Here is a 19,105-nt window from a genome sequence, read left to right on the forward strand (position 1 = left end):
ACCTGTGTCCAAAGTGAGCCACAATTGCACATCTGATATTCATCATTTCCTTGTTTAATGGGGTATTTTGTCGTCTGTAGCTCGCAGTGATTTGGTTGTAACTGTACAAGGAGTGAAGCAGCCAAGCCAGAGCCTGCTCACCACTCACTGTGGCTTGACCATCATCAAATAACTGCTTCCTCAGTGATCCATGGTGTTTGGCCTCTTGCACGTCCACTTTATGAAGTTTCTATGGGCCTCAAACCCAAGATCGGCATGTTGGTTTCGAGGTGAAATAATGTCAGTGCCTTTGTTGGACACAAATCTGAGCTCAATGGCAATCAAAATTCTTGAAATAAGAAGGCAATCCACCATGATGAATCTCATTGTAAATAATCTCTTGTATGTTGTGGTATAGTTTGTCTGAACCATTTAGAGTAGAAGCAAACGTTTGCGCCTGTCGGCCGAATTTTATGCTTATTTATGGCGTGTTAACCATGTGGTAGTGATTTTGTTCTCATGTGAAAAAATATTATCCCCTTCTTGTGCTATCCACAAGATTTAGATGGTGAATTCTTCACAAGAAGACTTGGGAACTTGTCGTTTGTTAGATTTCACGTCATAGGAAAGCGATTCAAAGTATGTTTTTTAGCCCCGTCGTGGTCTTGTCATTTGTTAGACCATCACAGCATGGTTTTTATGCTGTGGGAAGACCCTGTTTGTGTTGAGCTACCGGGTGTTGATGGACACCAGTGGAAACAGCTGGCAGGCGGTATGTTCTACTTTGCAAAAACAATTATTTAGACTTTCTGTGTATACACCAGCCTTTTTGCATCCTGTTTGGGTGCAAAAGCCTCGGAAACAGCACTCAGACCTTCATGGGACACTAAAAGTCTAAACTGAAACCCAGATTAAAGGGCATGTTTCTCATAGTTTGGTTCCACATTTAGACATCCACTAAGTAGCTTAGACCCTTGATAAAATAACATGTTTACAGAACAGATTCTCTGTTTTAAAGGATATTAAATCATAAGCTTGAATAATTGATTCTTTTGCAAATGATAGATAGCATTTTAGTGGTAAAACTTTCCCACGTAGTATTCTTTTTTGGCAGCATTTAGCATGAGTAATTTATTTTGCTATTATCTTACAACCACTTGATTTAACTCTCCTTTTAAATTCGACATCAGATATTATTTAACCATTGACACGACGCTGCCAGGGCGTTCTCTGCCAACGACACTGCCATCCAGTCGAACATGGTGTGTTACACACTTGACATGTCAAAACGTCAGAGCAGAAAGCACAGGCTCTGCACCATCACAGCGCTCGGCGGATTTATTAGCCCTCCAAGTAAAACAGAAACCAAGCGATGTATAAATCCCTCCGAAGGGCCCGTTTGAGCTTCAGTCCTTATTTGGCCCCTGTTTGAAAAGTGAAGAATTTACTTTCTCAGGCAAACTGCCATCAACGCGGCAGTGGCTCTTGTGTGGGCAGGAGGAGTGCTTGTGGAATTTTGAGTGTGGTTGGACCAATGGCAGGCTTACTTATTGGAGCCAATGAGATGATTTATGCACAGTGGCAAACACATGCTTTCTTCCATCAGTTAGACTGAAGTAGATGGACTAAGATCAGAGTGATTACTGCTAAGTTAGAGGGGTAAAAGGGCAAATATTTGTGGAAATATTGCAGCTTTTGTAGGTTAAGTGTATGAAAAAGTGACAAGAACGTGAAAAACTCTACTTCTACCAAAGCTTTAAAACATTTGACAAAGTGCAAACAGAGAATGCAGAGTTTGCTGAGTAAGCCTTACTTATTCTTCCTCGGCAATCATGCACAAAGGATGCTTGTTCCAGCCTGTTTGAAGTGTGTGAGAGTAAGGAGAAAATAGTTCATCACCATCCTGCTTCAACTGCAACGCGTTAACTCATTATACAGCGATTCAACTCAGTGGACCGGGCTCGAGAGTCATGCTTTGATATTCTGCGCTCTCAATTTCCATATAAACCCACTTGAGTACTTGAGCAGCACTTTTGCTGAAATCATTAAAGCTCTCGCTGATCCATGCTCTCAGTATGAGGAGGAGGGAGATCAAGTGAAGAGGAGGGGAAGCTCCATGAAACTGCAGAGACTTACCTGAGACATTTGACCTTTGCTGCGGGTAATTCAACAACGTCCCGTCTCAGCTCACCCCTGTTTGCCCCATAATGAGGCCTCTCAACTGGGTTGGGATTGGGTTGGGGCCTCCCGGTGGCTCACTTGACTCCTTGTTCTAGTTCAGTGGCTTCCCAGACGCCCCTCGTGATTTGATGAGATTATAAGCTCCCCATTTTAAAAGCCTAAAACCCACTTTGACTCTCTTTCGCTCACTGTCGGAGAGTTTTCTTTGCGGTCCGCTGGTCACTTTGCTGGGAAGTGATTGGGGAGGCTCATTGCAGAGGTCAAAGAAAAGGTAGCTATCGTTAGTGAGAACGAGCATAACAATGGACAGTGAGTTACAGTTTCTGTCAGATTAAATCAATTCTGCATTAGATGAAGAACATGTATCCAAAAGGCATTTTGGTGCTGATTCAGGTTATAAAGCAGAAGAAACTGGACAGAAAAATACAAGATATTTGCATTTATATGATGCATATGCAAAAGAAAAGATGCGCAGATAAAGATGGATAGATATACAGGCCAGGTTCTCTCTTTTTTTCTCAACTTTTCTTGCTATTGAGCAATCTCAAAAAAAAAAAAAGCTGTATGGATCATTTTACAGAGTTTGAGATGGTACAGATGGAGTTGCACAAACAATCGCAGATGGATGAAGTTCAGGTGTTAGCTTGGCGCGGGCAGAAGCGTGTGGCAGGGCCTCTCGGAGATTCCTGCACTTTTATCCGTCTGAGCTGGTAAAAACCACGTGAAGCCTGTATTAGTCTGGCTTCCAGCTGCACCCGCCTTATATGGATGAAGTCAGGGTAGCTGTTGTTCTCTCGCTTTGTTGCACGGTGATGTTTTGAGGATACACTGAGACATGGCGTTTGAAGGAATGTAAGATTGTGTGATTGTGACGTCGTTGTCTGTACTTTCTCTCTGTCTGCTCTACTAAATCTGTGATATGATAACATGTTTGGACACAATGTTCATGGCCTAGTTCTCAAAAGCCATTTTTAAATGTACAAAGATGTTCTTATAAATCAAAGATCTGACCAATAGTGTGGCTCCTCTGGATGTCGATGTACAGTAGCCAAAATGTACAGCCTTTTGACCTTTAGATCATACTGGAAGTAGTCATCATTAAGACATTTGCAGGCATATGCTACAGTACAGCACCTCCTGACAGCTGTACATAAAGGCAGATGCTCTAGCTACAAGAGCCTCAGGGGCCACTGGGACTGCCAATACTGATATATGAATGTCAGCCTTGGCCCCAGGTAGTGAAATTTAGTGAAGAGCATGCATGAGCTGACTCGCTTCTGGCTCCTGGTGAATGCATGCAACCTTCATGGAGTATTGGTTGAAAAGCTCCAGAAGAAGATGAAAGTTGGGGGAGTCTGTGTCCTTGCTAAAAGGCACCTTAGTGGCAGATGTTGATAAGTTATTACTCATCGGAGTTAATTTTGCTAATGAAGACATATTTGTCTTTTTTTCCTCCCCATGACGGAAATGACACTAAACTGATACCATACAAAAACTAAAAAGTCACTAAATGTCTTCACATTATCATTGATTAAAAAAAAATGAACAAAGTGATCAATGTTGGTAGACCAATGTGGTGAAAAGAAGGCTCTGCACACGTATGTCCGATGCATGATTAATGTGTCATGAAATACTTGCGTTTTTTCTCCATATTTGATCTTTTGGCCCTCTAAGCATTATGTTGTCAGCCTGGTAGTGTGATCTCCAAGAAACTGACTCCCCGATACAGTATTTTTGTGCATTTTATGTATAATTGTTATTGGATGCAGCATTTTTCTCTACCTGAATCTACTTCCCTGTTGCATCAAGCATCAATAGTGTTCACCTTCAGAATCTAGAGTTTCAAAATGATGATGATGACAAAACGTATAGCTACTTCCACATGTAAATCTATATAAAAACACATATAAACTCAACAATGACTGATATTAGTCTTATATTGAACACTGGATATTAGCCAGTCACCTTGGCCGTTGATGGTTTGAGCTACATAAATACAGTACTGTCTGGTGGACTGATGCCATCACATTGCACATCAGCATGCACTGGGTGGAATCTATTCTGCTGCGATGTTATCCAACTACTGTATTCTGATACACTTGATGATGGCATTACAAAGTCAATGAGTCTTTTGTTTTCCCAGAGCAAACTAATTACGGCGGCTTCCTTCCTGCCTGCGTCTGTTGTCTGCTGATAGCGCGCTCTCATCCCGCTGCCCGTAAACATCCGTCAACTCACATCTCACGTTGGGGTACCGGGCACTGCACGCACATTTGTGCATCAATGAAATCCCACGTGCATGTTTATGTGTACACAAAAGTAAATACAATCAAATTGAAGCCACTCAGCAAGACGGAGAGTCCCTGTTTATGCATTGTAATGAGTGATTTGTGGCGCAGAGGGTGACACAGGAGCCACACTTGCCTGTCATAGATACTATGAGCGAACTGTTTTGAGAACTAAATTAGCCTGTGATGCTCTAACTGCTATTTAAAGATGCTACATGTAGCATTGCAACATCAGGAAATCAATACCGCTCTAATTTTGAGGTGATAGTATAATTAGGAGACAAGTGATACTGTTGCTGGGAGGTCAGGTAGCAGGTACTGGCGCTCGACTCTGCATTTTATAGTACTGGTGTGCCACCCAGCCGCATTTGTGGGTAAATCTACTGTCGTTGCATAACAATTGCTGCATGGTGCAAAAGTTGGAACAAGCTGCAAGCTTCTCCAACAGTTGCAATACAGTATTGCAAGTGTTAGGTTAATGGTAAAATAATTTACATCCCAAGATATCACAGTTATATGACGATAATATTAAAATATGCAACATTACATCACACTTACAGTTTATTAATATACATCCAGCTATATTTTAAATAGTCATTATATGGTGTTTTATCAGTGAGGAGCAATTAAAAAGAAATACATGAGTGATTATCACCTGATGGTGCATTTGAAAGGTTATCACATTCACAGGCTTACTGTGATATACAAACAAACAAACAAACAAACAAAAAAACAAAAACACAAGCAGTTACAGTCAAGGTTCAGTGCTGTTACAAGGCTGTTGTAAAAATACTGCTTTCATGAACTTTAAGTAAAATACGCTAAAAGGATAATAGGTAATCAAGTTAAAGTAGTGCTAGGAGGAAAACAAACATCCTGCAAGCCCATTAAAACCTGGGAAAAGCTTTCCAAACCAATAAGTTTCACCATAAATCCAATTTCCAAGTTTCTACTTCCACATTGAAATGGGGTAGCACGGAAATGTTGCAATTTACAGTTTTACAGAGTATCTCCATCGTCAAGGACAGACATGGAGGTTGACTGCGCAATAGTCTTAAAGTTGGAAGAAGACACACAACCTTTAATTCTACACAAGAAGCCTAGTTTGATTTTTCATTTCTGAGTCAAATGTTGACTATGAATCTTGAACGACAGTCTGCTATCAAGCCAAATTCCTAAGTATTTGTACTGTATGACTCAGCAAGAGTAACATGGGTGCCATTTAAAGTTTTAATGGCTGGATAGTTCAGAGTTTAAATTAATAACATAACAAGATGGTTGTTTTGCAGGCAGACCTTTCTGGTTCGAGTTCTGCGTCCTATCTGATCATTTTAGCAGTTTTAAAACGTTTCCCAACAAATTCATATTTGAGTCAGACAATGCAGATGACAGACATGGGTCTCAACCGCTTGTTTTTATCCTATGAAGTGTGACATAGTGGAAAACAACATCTGGGACACCTCGACAAACAAACCAGCATGTCAGAATTTGTTTGTTGTCCAAAGAAATGTTCTGTGATGTTGACCCGTAGAAGCACAGCTGAGTGTCCATCATCGTCAGTGCACAACATGGGGAAGCAAAGGAGGAATTATGTTGTTGTTGTTGTTGTCCGTGAAGTCAATTCCTGGCATTTTTTTCCTGATCTCCTACTGTATATATGTCATGCAAAGTTCTAAATGATGGGAGAAGCTATTAAAGATCGGTGTCCAACCTGTAGTCTGCCATGTTTTTCTGGCTGAACCTCTCGAATAAGATGTGTAAATTAGATTCCTTGCATAATGTTTGACCTGAGTTGTTTTTGAACACAAGTGAAATTGCTTTAGACATGCTTGATGAGGTGCTGTGTGTTGTTTTTGCCCTCTCTCTCGATTCTCTCAGACTGTCTGATGAGAAAAAACATCACGCAGAATGAATTATAGTCATGCATACAGCCATGTGTGGGTTTAATTCAGTAATAAATCTTTTTTTTTTTAACAGGAAGCATTCTGTTTGAATGTGAATTTGAGGCCAAATATGAAATTGTTCTGACATGTTTCCCACACAGAAAAACAGTCAGAGGGGTCTTTTTCAGTTTATTTCTGTATTGTTGAGGGCGACTTGGGGTTACTCAGCTATTCCTCCCTGTTTCTACAAAAATAAATTCTTGCAGTACTGGTTTTAAAACGTAGTACTTCAGAGATGAAATGATACTCTAATGTGATCTAGCTAAAGGTCAGATATTACAGGATTTAATGCTGCTCTTCTCTCATCATCTCTCTGTTTCTCCACTCGCAGGTCACCACGTCATGTCAAACAACTACCAACTATGAGCTGGTGAGTGTTACATGTGCATGCGTGTCTGTATTCGTGAAGTATATGTGTGAATAGGACCATCAAGGAAACATTTAAAGACCTTTTTGACCTTTGAAATCCCCTCCCTAATGCAACAATCCTTCCTGGAATTGTGGCAGAACCACACACACTGTGAGGTTGCTGCTGGATGTCAAAGGTCAGAGGCGATAACCATAAGAGCTTCCTCCTTTTTTCAATCTCAATCTCGCCTATACAACTCAGACAAGACACTTTCTTTGTTCTGTTTCCAGCTGTAGATGTGTAAAGAATATGATGATGATGTTAGGAATTGATGCTGATGCTGATGATGCTGGATATACTGTACAAAAACCCAAACATATACGATTTAAACCTTTACATTTGAGAAGTAGCAGTTGATTGACTAATTGCTTAATGTGCTGTTCATTTCAGCTCAAGTTGACAACCAAACCAAATCAATCAAACTTGTAATTTTGGAAAACTTCTGCCTATTTCAACCAAGCGAACCAAAATGTTTCTGTGAGGATTCAGGAGTATTTTTGTTTTCTGAGCTGTCACTTTTGTACACATCCATATTTTTTACATTTGACTTTTTAGCAGCTTCAAGTAGTTTCATTTCTGTTTCATGCATTAATTAGTGGAACAGTTGTCCATCAATATTTCATTCAAAAATTGAGTCATCATTGGGCACCTTTTGCTGTTATTGGACAGAAAGAGAAGAGAGCTGCAGGCATTTTCAAGCACACTTTACCTAAATTTGTCATTTTTCAAATGTGAATTCATTAAATACTGACACACAGAATTGGTACACACTTACATTAGGTGTGTAGTCGGGACACAGTACTGTATCCAGAGACAGAAAGATCTTAAATAAATTATTATATCTGAGTCTTTGGGTTGCTAGAAGAGCTAAGTCATTATTTTCTGTTTATTTTACAGGCTGCTCCTTTACAGGACAGAACAGATTTTTGTACTGCACTCTGTACACTGAGGTCTAAGTCACTTTCTCTCAAATTAGATTGAAATTGGAGTTTTCATCCTCTTCCATAAAGAATGCTTGCTCAGCAAATGCTGGGAAATGATTAGAAAACCAGCAGGAGCAGCAATTTGATCATTCTCATGATTTTGAGTCGATATTTAAACGAAAAGTCAAATAAAACACTGAAGTTTTTTATATTTTCAAGATTAACCACCACAGATATGACCAAATTAGGAACATTCCAAGCTACAGTAACTACTTTTTACTTATTTACTTTGGACGCCGGCCTTTTTAAATGACTGCTGCAGCTTGTTAAACAGTCCCCAGTTTTGTTTATAGAGCTCACATCAGCCTGAGACGCTGTACTTAACTCAGTTAAGAGATTTTCCTTAATCACTGTCAGGCTGTGTGTGTGTGTGTGTATGCGTGGATGCACAAACACACTTCCCGTCTCTCTCCGTCACTTACCTTTTTTTGCTTTTTTCTCTGTCCCTGCCTCATTCAATAACAAACTAGCACAATTTAAGAGAGATTTGATCTTTGAAACAACCTTATGTACCTATAAATTAAGGCAATATGAATAAAGCTTTAAATCAGTTAGAAGACAATCACACCACCTCCTACAAACCCACCACCATCTAAACCAGAACAAATTCTTCCAGCAACGTTTTTATGACCAAGTAGAGCCTGAAAACCACCACCTCTGGATCGGATACATTTTTACTGTGTTTATTCTCGTTTTATGTTGATTAATTATTTGGCTTGTCCTACCACAAAAATGTCATTGTGCAATTCCCTTTTTTAACCAGCACCAAAAATAACATTTTATACACTAAAATCCATAAACAGACATTCCAAAAATTGAGATAACAATTCAAGTTTAAAAAAAACAAGGCCTCAAGGACCGCTTACTTGATTTCTTTCACAGCTTTCAGCCACATTTCATTGCCTTCACCTCAGTTGAGGTTGCTCAGTTGCTCTTTAAACTTAAATTATTTGAATTTTTGAGCTTTTTTTTCATTATTATTTTTTGTCAAACTACTATTTCCAAGCCAAGAATGAAATTTCAAGCTCAAAAATTCAAGTCTTTTACCAAAAACAGTAACAAATACTTCACAAAAGTGTATTATATCACAAAACAGTCGGGTTCATTTCAGACTTCTTCTTTTTTTTTTACCTCTGTTTTGAGAACAATAATAATAAGTCAGTGGTTCAGGAATAGGATCCCCTTTATCAAGAGGATGAGAGGCATGGTGTGTTCATGTTTGACAGACAAAGTGTGTATAGATCAGAGAGACGGTGAGAGAGAGAGTGTTTTCCTCAAGGTTAATAGAATAGCTTTGTGTGTGTCTGCTGGATCCCTGACAGCCAGACAACACATAGAGAAAGAGAGAGAGAGAGAGAGAGAGAGAGAGAGAGGTCTATAAAACATTGTTTTCTCATCTCTCAGCACCACCATGCTGTTTCTCCCTTGGTGTGAAAGAAACAATGAATAACCCGCTGACTCTGTCTCGCTTCTCTCTCTGCAGCCTCCCACTCCTCAGCTGCCATTAAAGCATGTAGATACACCGGTAAGTAACACCTTTCCTTTATTAATGTTAATGTCAAGGAGACATGATTTAAAAGCTGTTCATTTATACATGCTGTTATTGTTATTGCAGCAAAGGTGCTGGCAATAGCATATTTCAAAAGTATGTGGTCAACTCAGTGTGTGTAATTTTGGGCTGTTTTTCATGGTTTGGGCTACAATGTCCCAATAAAGAGATATTGTATCGGTGCAGCTTGTGGCAACAGTTTGGGAAAGACCCTTTGTGGTTTCAACATGACAATGACCCCATAAAAAAATGCTTTTCCCACTTTTGTGTGGAAGAACTTGACTAGTCTGCACAGAGACCCGATTTCAACCCCATCCAACACCTTTGGGATGAACTGGAACGCAGACTTATGTCTCTATCTGTGACAACATTAAATAACACAGCAGCCATCATGAAGGATGCTTTATTTGTTGTATTGCCCAAATGCTTTTGCTGGGAAAAATTAATTGAGGCACAGGAAGCACTGTGTTTTATATATCGGGTTTCTTTGGAATACAAAGAAGCACATAGTTACACAGTAAAAATCACTGGGTCAAAATGCACCCAATTTAGGTCAATATAGCATCAACACAATACTATGTTAATGTTATCCAGAGAGCCACTCAAGACAGCGGGTTGTTTTGACCCAGTTTTATTGTTATTTTATATTTTACTGTTGGGTTATTTACCCAAACTACAGCTTGTTATAATCTACGTAACTTACATGTCATGGTTTGTTATTAAATGTTAATAACTTGTGTATCTTTTGAATGTCATATGCACATTGTTTTGTAGAGGAAACAGTACCTTTGTAACAGTTTTTAGCTAAAGCTTGTTGTGTGGAACACTGGGTTAAAAGAACAGATTGCTACCCAGTGTTGTATTGTTGCTATATTGATCCAAACTGGGTAAAATTTTGACCCATCTGCAGACGCCCAAATAAACAAATGAGTCAAATCAAGTAGATATCTTTCAACATTAGTCTTTGTATTGCCAAAGCTCCTCTTTTTGTTACTATACTTCCACCGCAGCTCAACAGGGAAACACTGTAACACAAAGAGGGAATTTTGCTAAAAAGACTGTAAATGTTGCAGGTATCCACTTTATATGACTAACTCATTGTTCATATGGACACCTGACTGTTGTTGAAAAATTGCGAACCTATCCTTTAAACACAGTATACTGTCAGCAGGTAGTAAATCATTTTGCACCCCATTCTTTCTTGTCTATGGAGTCTTGAGTGTGTCACCAGAATAATTAAACCTTTTCATTGTTTAATTATAAATAATAATTTTTTTAAAAAACTATAAATTAATTATAATTCAAGATGTTGGCTCCTCCGCCACCACCACCTGTTCCTGCACATGGCAGAAGGTGGCAGCACCATAATACATAACAGCTAGCCAATCAGAGCGAGCTCCTGGTTCTGCTCTGTGGGTTGAACCTCATTTAGTTTTAGGTGGTTCTCTGCTGACATTTTTAAACTGAAGCAAACATGACATGAAAACTGTCAAAGTTAATACAGTAAAGACAAACTAATTGTTCTACTGAATATAATAGACACATTAGCAAATTGAATAGCAATATTCCATCCTTAATATGTGATCTAAAGATGGTACATAATAATGTATAACTAGAAAAAGAATTGGCTTGTTTAATGATTCATTCATTTTTATGCATAATACTGAATTAATGCATATATTATCATTGTTAAACATAACAAAACAACAACAACATTAATGAATTATAACTAAACAATGCAAAAGTCTACAATTATTCCAGTGGCACACTCCTGACTCCAAACAACCAGGTGGCCCGAGCTAAATGATTTAACCCTCTCCCAGATCTGTGCCAGTGTAAAGAAATATTTCGTACATACCTTACAAAATGAGAAAAGCTGCCGTGACATCTGTTGCTGCCAGTACACTGCAAATTGTGTCTCGTCCGTGCCAGAAATCGCTGCCAAGGCCTGGCCCGAGACTAGGCATGCATGTTTAGCTTGACATTGCTAAACCATGAAGGGTGTCGGTGAGGGCAGTGGCTTTCCAAGAAGGCAAGATTCCAGAAAAATGAAAGAGAGAGGGAACCACTAATAATGCAGAAAGAAAACAGTTTATTTAAGCCAGCAGTCACAAAGGCAAAAATTTGTTAGCTTGTTTAAAATGCTTTTAGATCACACTGTAAACAACTCCCATTTTTCATGAAACCAGAAGCAACATTTATTCAAAAGATAAAAGCAGCACTGATGTCTTTTTTCTTTTGTGAGTCACGATAACGAGTCAGTGTTTGCGTCAGACGTCGCCTCAGTGTTTAGATCGGCAGCAGAGGTTCGGCGATGACTCATAGTCGAGATTATAAACACAGATTGGTCTGTGTACACCAGGCTGTATGAAGATTAATTCACATTCTGTGCATTTATACAGAGAAAGAGAGAAGAGGGAGGTGAACAGAGCGGGTTTGTGTTGGGTTGACAGCAAATAAGTGGTGAGGGTGATGAGGCAGACAAGCACGGAAATGAGACTGAATAATGTCTTCATTAATGCAGTAAAGAACAGGTAGGCTACTATATATAATTTGGCATAAATATGAGTGTGTGGAACATACTGAGCACATGGATAAACAGAGAAAATACGAGATTTGTGCCGCAGGAGCTGTGGGGTTGGGGTTTTTTTTTTATTAGAATCCATTATAGCTGCTGCAAAACTAGCAAAGCAAGCAAGAAATATAGTAAATGGACTGCATTTATACAGTGTTTTTACCTAAAGCACTTTATAATTTGCCTCTCATTTACAGGCAAACTCACAGTAAATGCATGACAGGATTAACCTCCTCCCACGGGGCAAATGTTTGTTGTTGGGTCCCTACTGACCCCCACTATACATGGTAGTACTCTTTCATTTCATTTCCAATCATTTTTTTAAGCAAAAATGCCAAAAATTAACTGGTTCTGGCTTCTAAAATGTGAATGTTTGCCATTTTTCACAGTTTTCAATGATAGTAAACTCAACATCTTTGGGTTTTTGACTGTTGGTCAGACAAAACAAGTAATTTGAATGTATTAATTTGGGTTTCAGGGAATCATTTTTGGCATTTTTCACTATATACACATATTGATAATGAATTGTTGCAGCCTTACAACAATATAAAATAAAACAATTAAAGTCTTGAAACTAGATTTTGACACAGGCCTCCTCTATTAAACCACTGCCACAAGAAGGAGGATCTGCCATAGTTAATACTTTGCCTCATTGGAGCAAAAACAGTTTAGCAATTAATCAAATGATATAGACCTACCTGATATGAAGTAAACCTGGGCGTTTGGGGCCCCTGAGCATTGTCCTCTTTGTCCAGTTGGTAATCCAGCCATGAGTAATCGGAGTTCAGTGTCTTGCTCAAGAACAGTTTGACGTATGATCAGGATCGGAGCCAGTAGAATGTACAAAAAGCAAAACAATGGATTAATAGTTGACATAAGTAGCAACATCCTCTTTGGTATCCACAAACAACAGGGTTTATGGGAAATGTGGGTGTAATTATGAGAAACTCTAGCACTAAATATATCCACACAGAGGCTACTAATTGTCTTGACCATAGTCCTGTTCTTTTACTTTAATTATAGGAAGTTGTCACAAACAATTTGACATTGATATATTGGTGTTTAGGAATAAATGCAACACATGGACATAGCCCCTTTGAGTTTTAACCAGACTGTTCATATTAAAATTGGTTGCACCCTCAACTTGGATGCTGAAAAATGTTTTCTTTAACCAAAAAAAAAATCTTTGTTGTGGTTGTTACCTCTAATGAAAGCGTTTCTCTTGATATCCCATAGGTTGCTTTCTTTTCATTGATTAAATCCATACATAAAAAGGATATAATTCATTTTTTTATTGTTATCCTGACATCCTCTGTTTTCTATCTTGATCCTTAACTCCAAGAATCGCCATCATATGGGGTTTTCAATATATATATGTGTGTGTGTGTGTGTGTGTGTGTGTGTGTGTGTGTGAGTGTATTGTATGGACAGACGGGGGGAAGTGGTGATGGAGTGGTTTTTGGTTAGTTCATATAAGACACATCCATGGTGGTTTTCAGTCAAAACACCCCATCATGACCATAATTGAGTCAGTGTGGGACCTGTCGGGATCATCCAAGTGCACTATGGGTATTTGTTTTAAATCAGTTCCTGGCTCGGGGAGAAGATAGAAAGTGAGTAGATACATGCTTATAAGCTCCAGACGCTGTAAATCAAAAATACTCATGTGAGACAAAGGAAGATACATTTGTATGAAAACACAGAGCACCTAAAGACAAAAATGATTTCATCCATTTTCACAACAGCTGCAACAATCAACTATTTTACTCCTAAAACCAACAGATATCAGATATGTATTATGTGTTTTGGAAATCTATTGCTCCATGTGGCAGACTATATTCTTGAGGGTAATTAAGGTCAAACACATGTGCAGCAGACAAGCACATACATACTGTAAATTCAGGAAACATACAGTACACAAACACATGGCACAGACACATGGCACTTGTCTCGACTCCCTTTTTGGGAGTCGAGACAAGAGAAACGGGGAGGAGAGTCAGAAATAATGAGAGATAATGAGAGCGAGGGAGGAGTAGTTCCAGAGAACAGAAAGTGGGCGGGAGGGAGAGGACGAGCGAAAAACAGGAGAAAGAGGGGAGAAAACGGTCGAGAGGGAAAGAGGAGAAGGAAGATGCATCATCATATATTACATAATCGCTGATCAAGTTTGGCACAAACAGCGTGGAGTGTAGCATCTTTTCCATCATGAGGATTGAATTGGAGCTGCTTGGAGATTAAGCTCGTGATCACCTGAACGATGCTCCATGATTTAAAAATCAGAATGACACTGGATGTACAATCCCAAGTTTTGCCTGGAATTTCAAAGCTGATAAACTAGACCTTCATTTTTTTGAATTTTAATATTGAAACAGTAAATCATAGAGAGAGCCATGCCTTTCGGTAGCTCCATTCGAAGGCGTTTGTCTTGCCTGCGTTTATCCTGGAGGTGGAGCACTGGGTACCTGTTCAACAAGGTAGGCCACTCCCACACAGGAAGTCCAAAACAAAGTTTATACCACCGAGGTGCTGTCCTGCGTGAAATTATTTTTTAAGTTGACAAAACCATCTTATAAGGTCCATTAATAGCTGTTCAGGAGCTGTTGATAATATCGCATAATCTCTCTCAGCAGATGGATTTGTGATTTAGAACTTTTTCATGGTATATGTGTTAAACATTGCGACGAATTCCTACTTTTTGAGCTTCCTAAACTATATTTCTTTGAAGAATAAGACTAGTTTTATGCTATATACTGTAGGTTTCCTTTAATTGGATGTTGACCTGATGCTATTTACAAGTCAGACACTGGTAACGATGGTACTGAAGATGAGAATTGTTAAAAACATGTCACAAATATATAGTGTGATTTTTAAAAACAACTCCTGAAACAGCTGGGCACCGTAGTTTCTTCCAAAATTTTACTCAAACAGGAGTAAATAGTGTTTCTATTGGGATTATTTTCAGTGGCGTATTAATACACATTTGGAGCTCTAGTTAGGATTTATGGCACTAGGATGGTGTATATGATTGATTCAAAATAAACTACAATACCCATGTTCATCCTAGTGCAACAGGGCAACAAGTGAGCACTCTCATAAGAAAAGCTCATGTAAATGGACAAACGGTAAGCTCCACTTAAGACGCCGCATTGACTTTCACGAGGCGTTCATGCACCCAAGTAGCTACAAGACTTGGTCCTGTGATGTGAAATGTACCGGCGTAACACCCCCGAAGCCCCATGCGAACAGGCTGTTTCATTTTGCAAACACCAGTGTGCGCGGCGGTCCGCCTAGCATCTGGTTCCTGTCAAATCACTGAGAATTATGCTTCCCATTTTGGCTCTTTGGGGGTGGGATTAGCTTCATCTGTGAGAAGCCACTCGGCAGCAACATGAAGAGCTTTGGGTGCTGTGTGTTTAACCTTGTACCATGATTAGAGACCCTTATTGCCAACATCACTGTTTTACCCCTCGACCAGTAAAGTAAAAAAGCTGAACGCTCACTCTTAATGACGCCGTGGGAAGAAAAGTAGAGAATTTCACTGAGGATGTCTGTGATGATAAACTCAGCTGTTGCGCTATCTTTTTTGGATGGCTTCATCCTTTCAGTGGCAGCTGAGTCATACAGACATGTTCTCCCCTGGGCCGACAAACAGTAAGAAGAAGAGCCAACTCTAGCATCTATTATGCAGTGATTCCTCAACAGTACACCATATTTAGTAACGTTTTCCCTCTGCAGTCCTGTCACAGGGAAACAGACTGACTTCCACTCTTTCCTCAGTAAATAACTAGATACGAGACAGGATAATTAAAGTGCGAGCTGACGTCCTGACAAGACCTGAGTCAAGAGTGTTTTTGTCCTGGAACAAACTCATGTATTGTGATTTTTTTTTTTTCTCCTACGTATCCTCCTTCCTCTTGTTTCCTTCTTCCTCTCTTACTGTATTTCTTGTTCTCATTACAACACATTGTTCTGTATCATTCTTTCCCTCTCCCTATTCCTCCTTCTTTTCTTCTTCCTTCACTGTTTCTTCTCATCTCCTCCTTCAAGTCTTTTGTTTATTTTCTTCACCTCGTTCTTCTCCTTCTTTCTCCTGTTCTTCCACTGCTTCTTCTCCATCTTTGTCTTCTCCTCCTCTTCCTCTTCTTTGCTCTCGATATGACTCTTTCCCAGAAGACAGTTTCAGTTTTGCTTCCGTGATCCGGCTTTTGCTTAATAGGTTATGTCAGATTGTAATTCAATAACATCATCATCGTTACCAGATGGAGTTTGCTTATGAATAATCCCCCTGCCCCCCCCCCCCCCCCCCCCCCAACACCTCCCTCCCTCCGTCTCTCCCCCACCCTTCGCATATGTGTGTGTGTGTGTGTGTTAATGGATGTGTGTATATGTTCTCTCCAGGGATCTACGAGGTCCTGCAAGAGTGTGGAGATAAGGCGAAAGCAGTCACGGTAAGACACATTGTTGTCATCGTCAGCACATGTACACACTTATTTAATCAGAACAAAAATAGCAGTAGATGCGGACTAAATTAAGAATAGATTAAATGATCATTTATTTTCCCTTTGACACAAGCATCTTGGCAGTTTAACCATCTAAGAATCGTCTTTGTTTGGCTTCCTTTGATTCCTCAACAAACTCTTTGAAGTGTTGCCTTCAGGAAGGCAAGAAAGCAAGACTCCTTGGATTACAAAATGATTGCTGAACAAAAAAATTAAATAAATTCTGCTCCTTTTCATAAGTAGTCAGTCCTATAAATCCACTATAATCCCAGACTCCTTTTTTTATGATATCTCTATTTTATGATGAACATCAAATAACGATTGTTTGTGCTGGATATACGGCCTTTTTGTCTCGGAATGTAAATTCTCATTCCACGCTCTGTCTGTTATTCTTCAAGCGTGGCTGTTTCTCATGCGGAGCTTTACTGTATGCTCACCAGCCAATAGAGCTGATCGCTGTTTGGCCAGCGAAATAGATTGCATAATATCAGCAGAGGTCATGTCAACAGTCAGCGAAGGATTGTAAACCTTTTCCTTTCCAAGGAATATAAGAGTGAGCTGCGGGAGTTTACATTTGATCGGGTAGATGTTTGTGATGAACTTTAGAATGTTAGTCCCAGAGAGAAATCGGAGACGTGAAGAAATGTTCTCACAGCAAATGTAAAAAAAAAAAAAAAATCAGAATAAGTCTTGTAAAACTTTGAAATTTGGAATATGTCATCAAAATTAAACAAACTTGATGAGCCTGCCTCCACAGTTGTTGTTCTAACACTGTATTGATCCCAGTAAGGATTGATTCAGTGATTCAGTCAATGTTTTTTTGGACATTGAATAAGCATATTAGCTTTTAACTACTGTAATATTTCAGTGTTTTGTTAGGACCTGCTACATATTGCTATGTATAATCATTTAAATGCATTTTAAAGAGCAGCAGCTGTATGTACTGTAATCTGCAGTACCAGTCAAAAGTTTGGACACACTGTATCTCTCAAGGGAATGGGAAGGTGTGTCCAAACTGGTACTTGGTACTGGTTCTTTCACTTTTACTGTAGATGTCTAAAACCCTTTTCAAAGATCATCAAATCAATCCCTACTTGGACAAGTCAGACCATAATTACTGCTGAATATAAACATATTTTCACTTCACTTGCCCCTTTTTTTCCCCAAAAGGTCAAATTGTCGGTCAGCTGGATAACAGCTTGCAGATCATGAACAGTTACTTTTCCTAAGACTAAGAAACAAAACAAATGAACACAGTTGTGATACAATAAACGCAAAAGCAAATTAGATGCCACAGCTTTTGCAATGAATCCACAAGTGCTGGCAACTCTGCACAAAAGAACACTTCATTATTTCACTAATTTGGAGTGATTTACAGCTATGGGATAGAAAAACTCTCTCTCTTGTTTTCACTGAATTGCTGTTAATATCATGCACATTTTGCAACAGAGTAAAACTAAAAAATGGCCCTCATTCGAAAAGAATGAAATAGATGAATAGAGGCAGATTTTTTTTTTTTTAAAACACGTAAAAGATAGCTTGAATAGACACATATTTTGTGAGCACACCCTTTCCTTTGCAATCAGGACCTCTTATCTTGTTCAAGGAGAGCAAGGCAGATGTTCGCCAACACAAAGCTTGAACATAAACTGTGTGGTTGAGAGATGTTCAGTTTGATTTGATTGCTTCTCCAGGAGTCAGAGTGTGGTTCAGGCCATGGAGGAGAGCTATGAGGTGGACCTGGTCTACATCACAGAGAGGATCATCTCCGTCTCTTTCCCCGCCGCCGCTGAGGAGCGCAGCTACACCACCAACCTCAAAGAGGTGGCGGCGATGCTGCGGTCCAAACACGGCGAACACTATCTGGTGAGAAAGCCCCTCCCCCCCCCCATGTGAATCCAGGACACACAGTAGAAGAACATGCACTTTTTGTCCTTTGATGATCTTGATCTTGTGTATTTCAGAAATCTAATCTTTGTTCTGTGTCTGATTTCAGGTGCTCAACCTGAGCGAGATGAGGAATGACTTAGCGAAGTTAAACCCCAAGGTACAAACACTTCAGAGGCTTGAATATAAATTTATCACATGTACTCATATCTGAGAGGAGATCTTCCTTTAGCTTTTTCTTCTTCTGGTCCTGATAATCCTCCTCAGGTTCTGGAGTTTGGCTGGCCAGACCACCACGCACCACCGCTGGACAAAATCTGCAGCATGTGCAAAGCCATCGACACGTGGCTCAACGGAGATCCACGAAATGTTGTGGTACTACACAACAAGGTAAAGAAGGGATGGCTGGAACATAACTGACTGTGAAAGAAAAAGCATCTCTGCTTATTGACGAATATCGTCTTTCCTGCGCCCGGTTAGAGGCTGCCGACCCCCTAATAGCAATATAAATCCTTGAAGTTATTCTAGTAACTCTCATAGTTATACGATCCATTTCCTCTTCTTCAAACATACATCATTTGCACGTTGTCCACAAACATAAGATTAATAGATCATTATTCTTTATTGTTTATTTATCACGTAGCAGAAACCTAGAAAAAAACAGCTCAGGAATTTTAACTGTCTTCTTTGTTTTGGTACAGATTTGTTGCATTTCAGAGTCTGACTGGTCAGTCTAAAGAGGCAGAGTGATGTTAATGTTGCAATTATGTCAAATTATGTTTTTCATGCTTCGAACTTTTAGGCTTTCTAAT

General features: G+C 39.4%; 1 protein-coding gene across 4 annotated transcripts in view; it reads left to right on the forward strand.

Moving 5' to 3' along the window:
* The window catches only part of tns1a (tensin 1a), a 99,229-nt gene that overhangs the window by 41,281 nt on the left and 38,843 nt on the right, over nucleotides 1–19,105 (forward strand). For all 4 annotated transcript variants that reach the window (XM_044344610.1, XM_044344609.1, XM_044344608.1 and 1 more), the window contains exons 4-9: nucleotides 6,723–6,761; nucleotides 9,267–9,308; nucleotides 16,306–16,355; nucleotides 18,101–18,272; nucleotides 18,403–18,453; nucleotides 18,561–18,683. In XM_044344610.1, coding sequence (XP_044200545.1) covers nucleotides 6,723–6,761; nucleotides 9,267–9,308; nucleotides 16,306–16,355; nucleotides 18,101–18,272; nucleotides 18,403–18,453; nucleotides 18,561–18,683 — 477 coding nt within the window. The remainder of the gene's footprint in view (nucleotides 1–6,722; nucleotides 6,762–9,266; nucleotides 9,309–16,305; nucleotides 16,356–18,100; nucleotides 18,273–18,402; nucleotides 18,454–18,560; nucleotides 18,684–19,105) is intronic.

Source organism: Thunnus albacares, chromosome 24 (genome assembly GCF_914725855.1).
Source record: "Thunnus albacares chromosome 24, fThuAlb1.1, whole genome shotgun sequence".
Lineage (NCBI taxonomy): Eukaryota > Metazoa > Chordata > Actinopteri > Scombriformes > Scombridae > Thunnus > Thunnus albacares.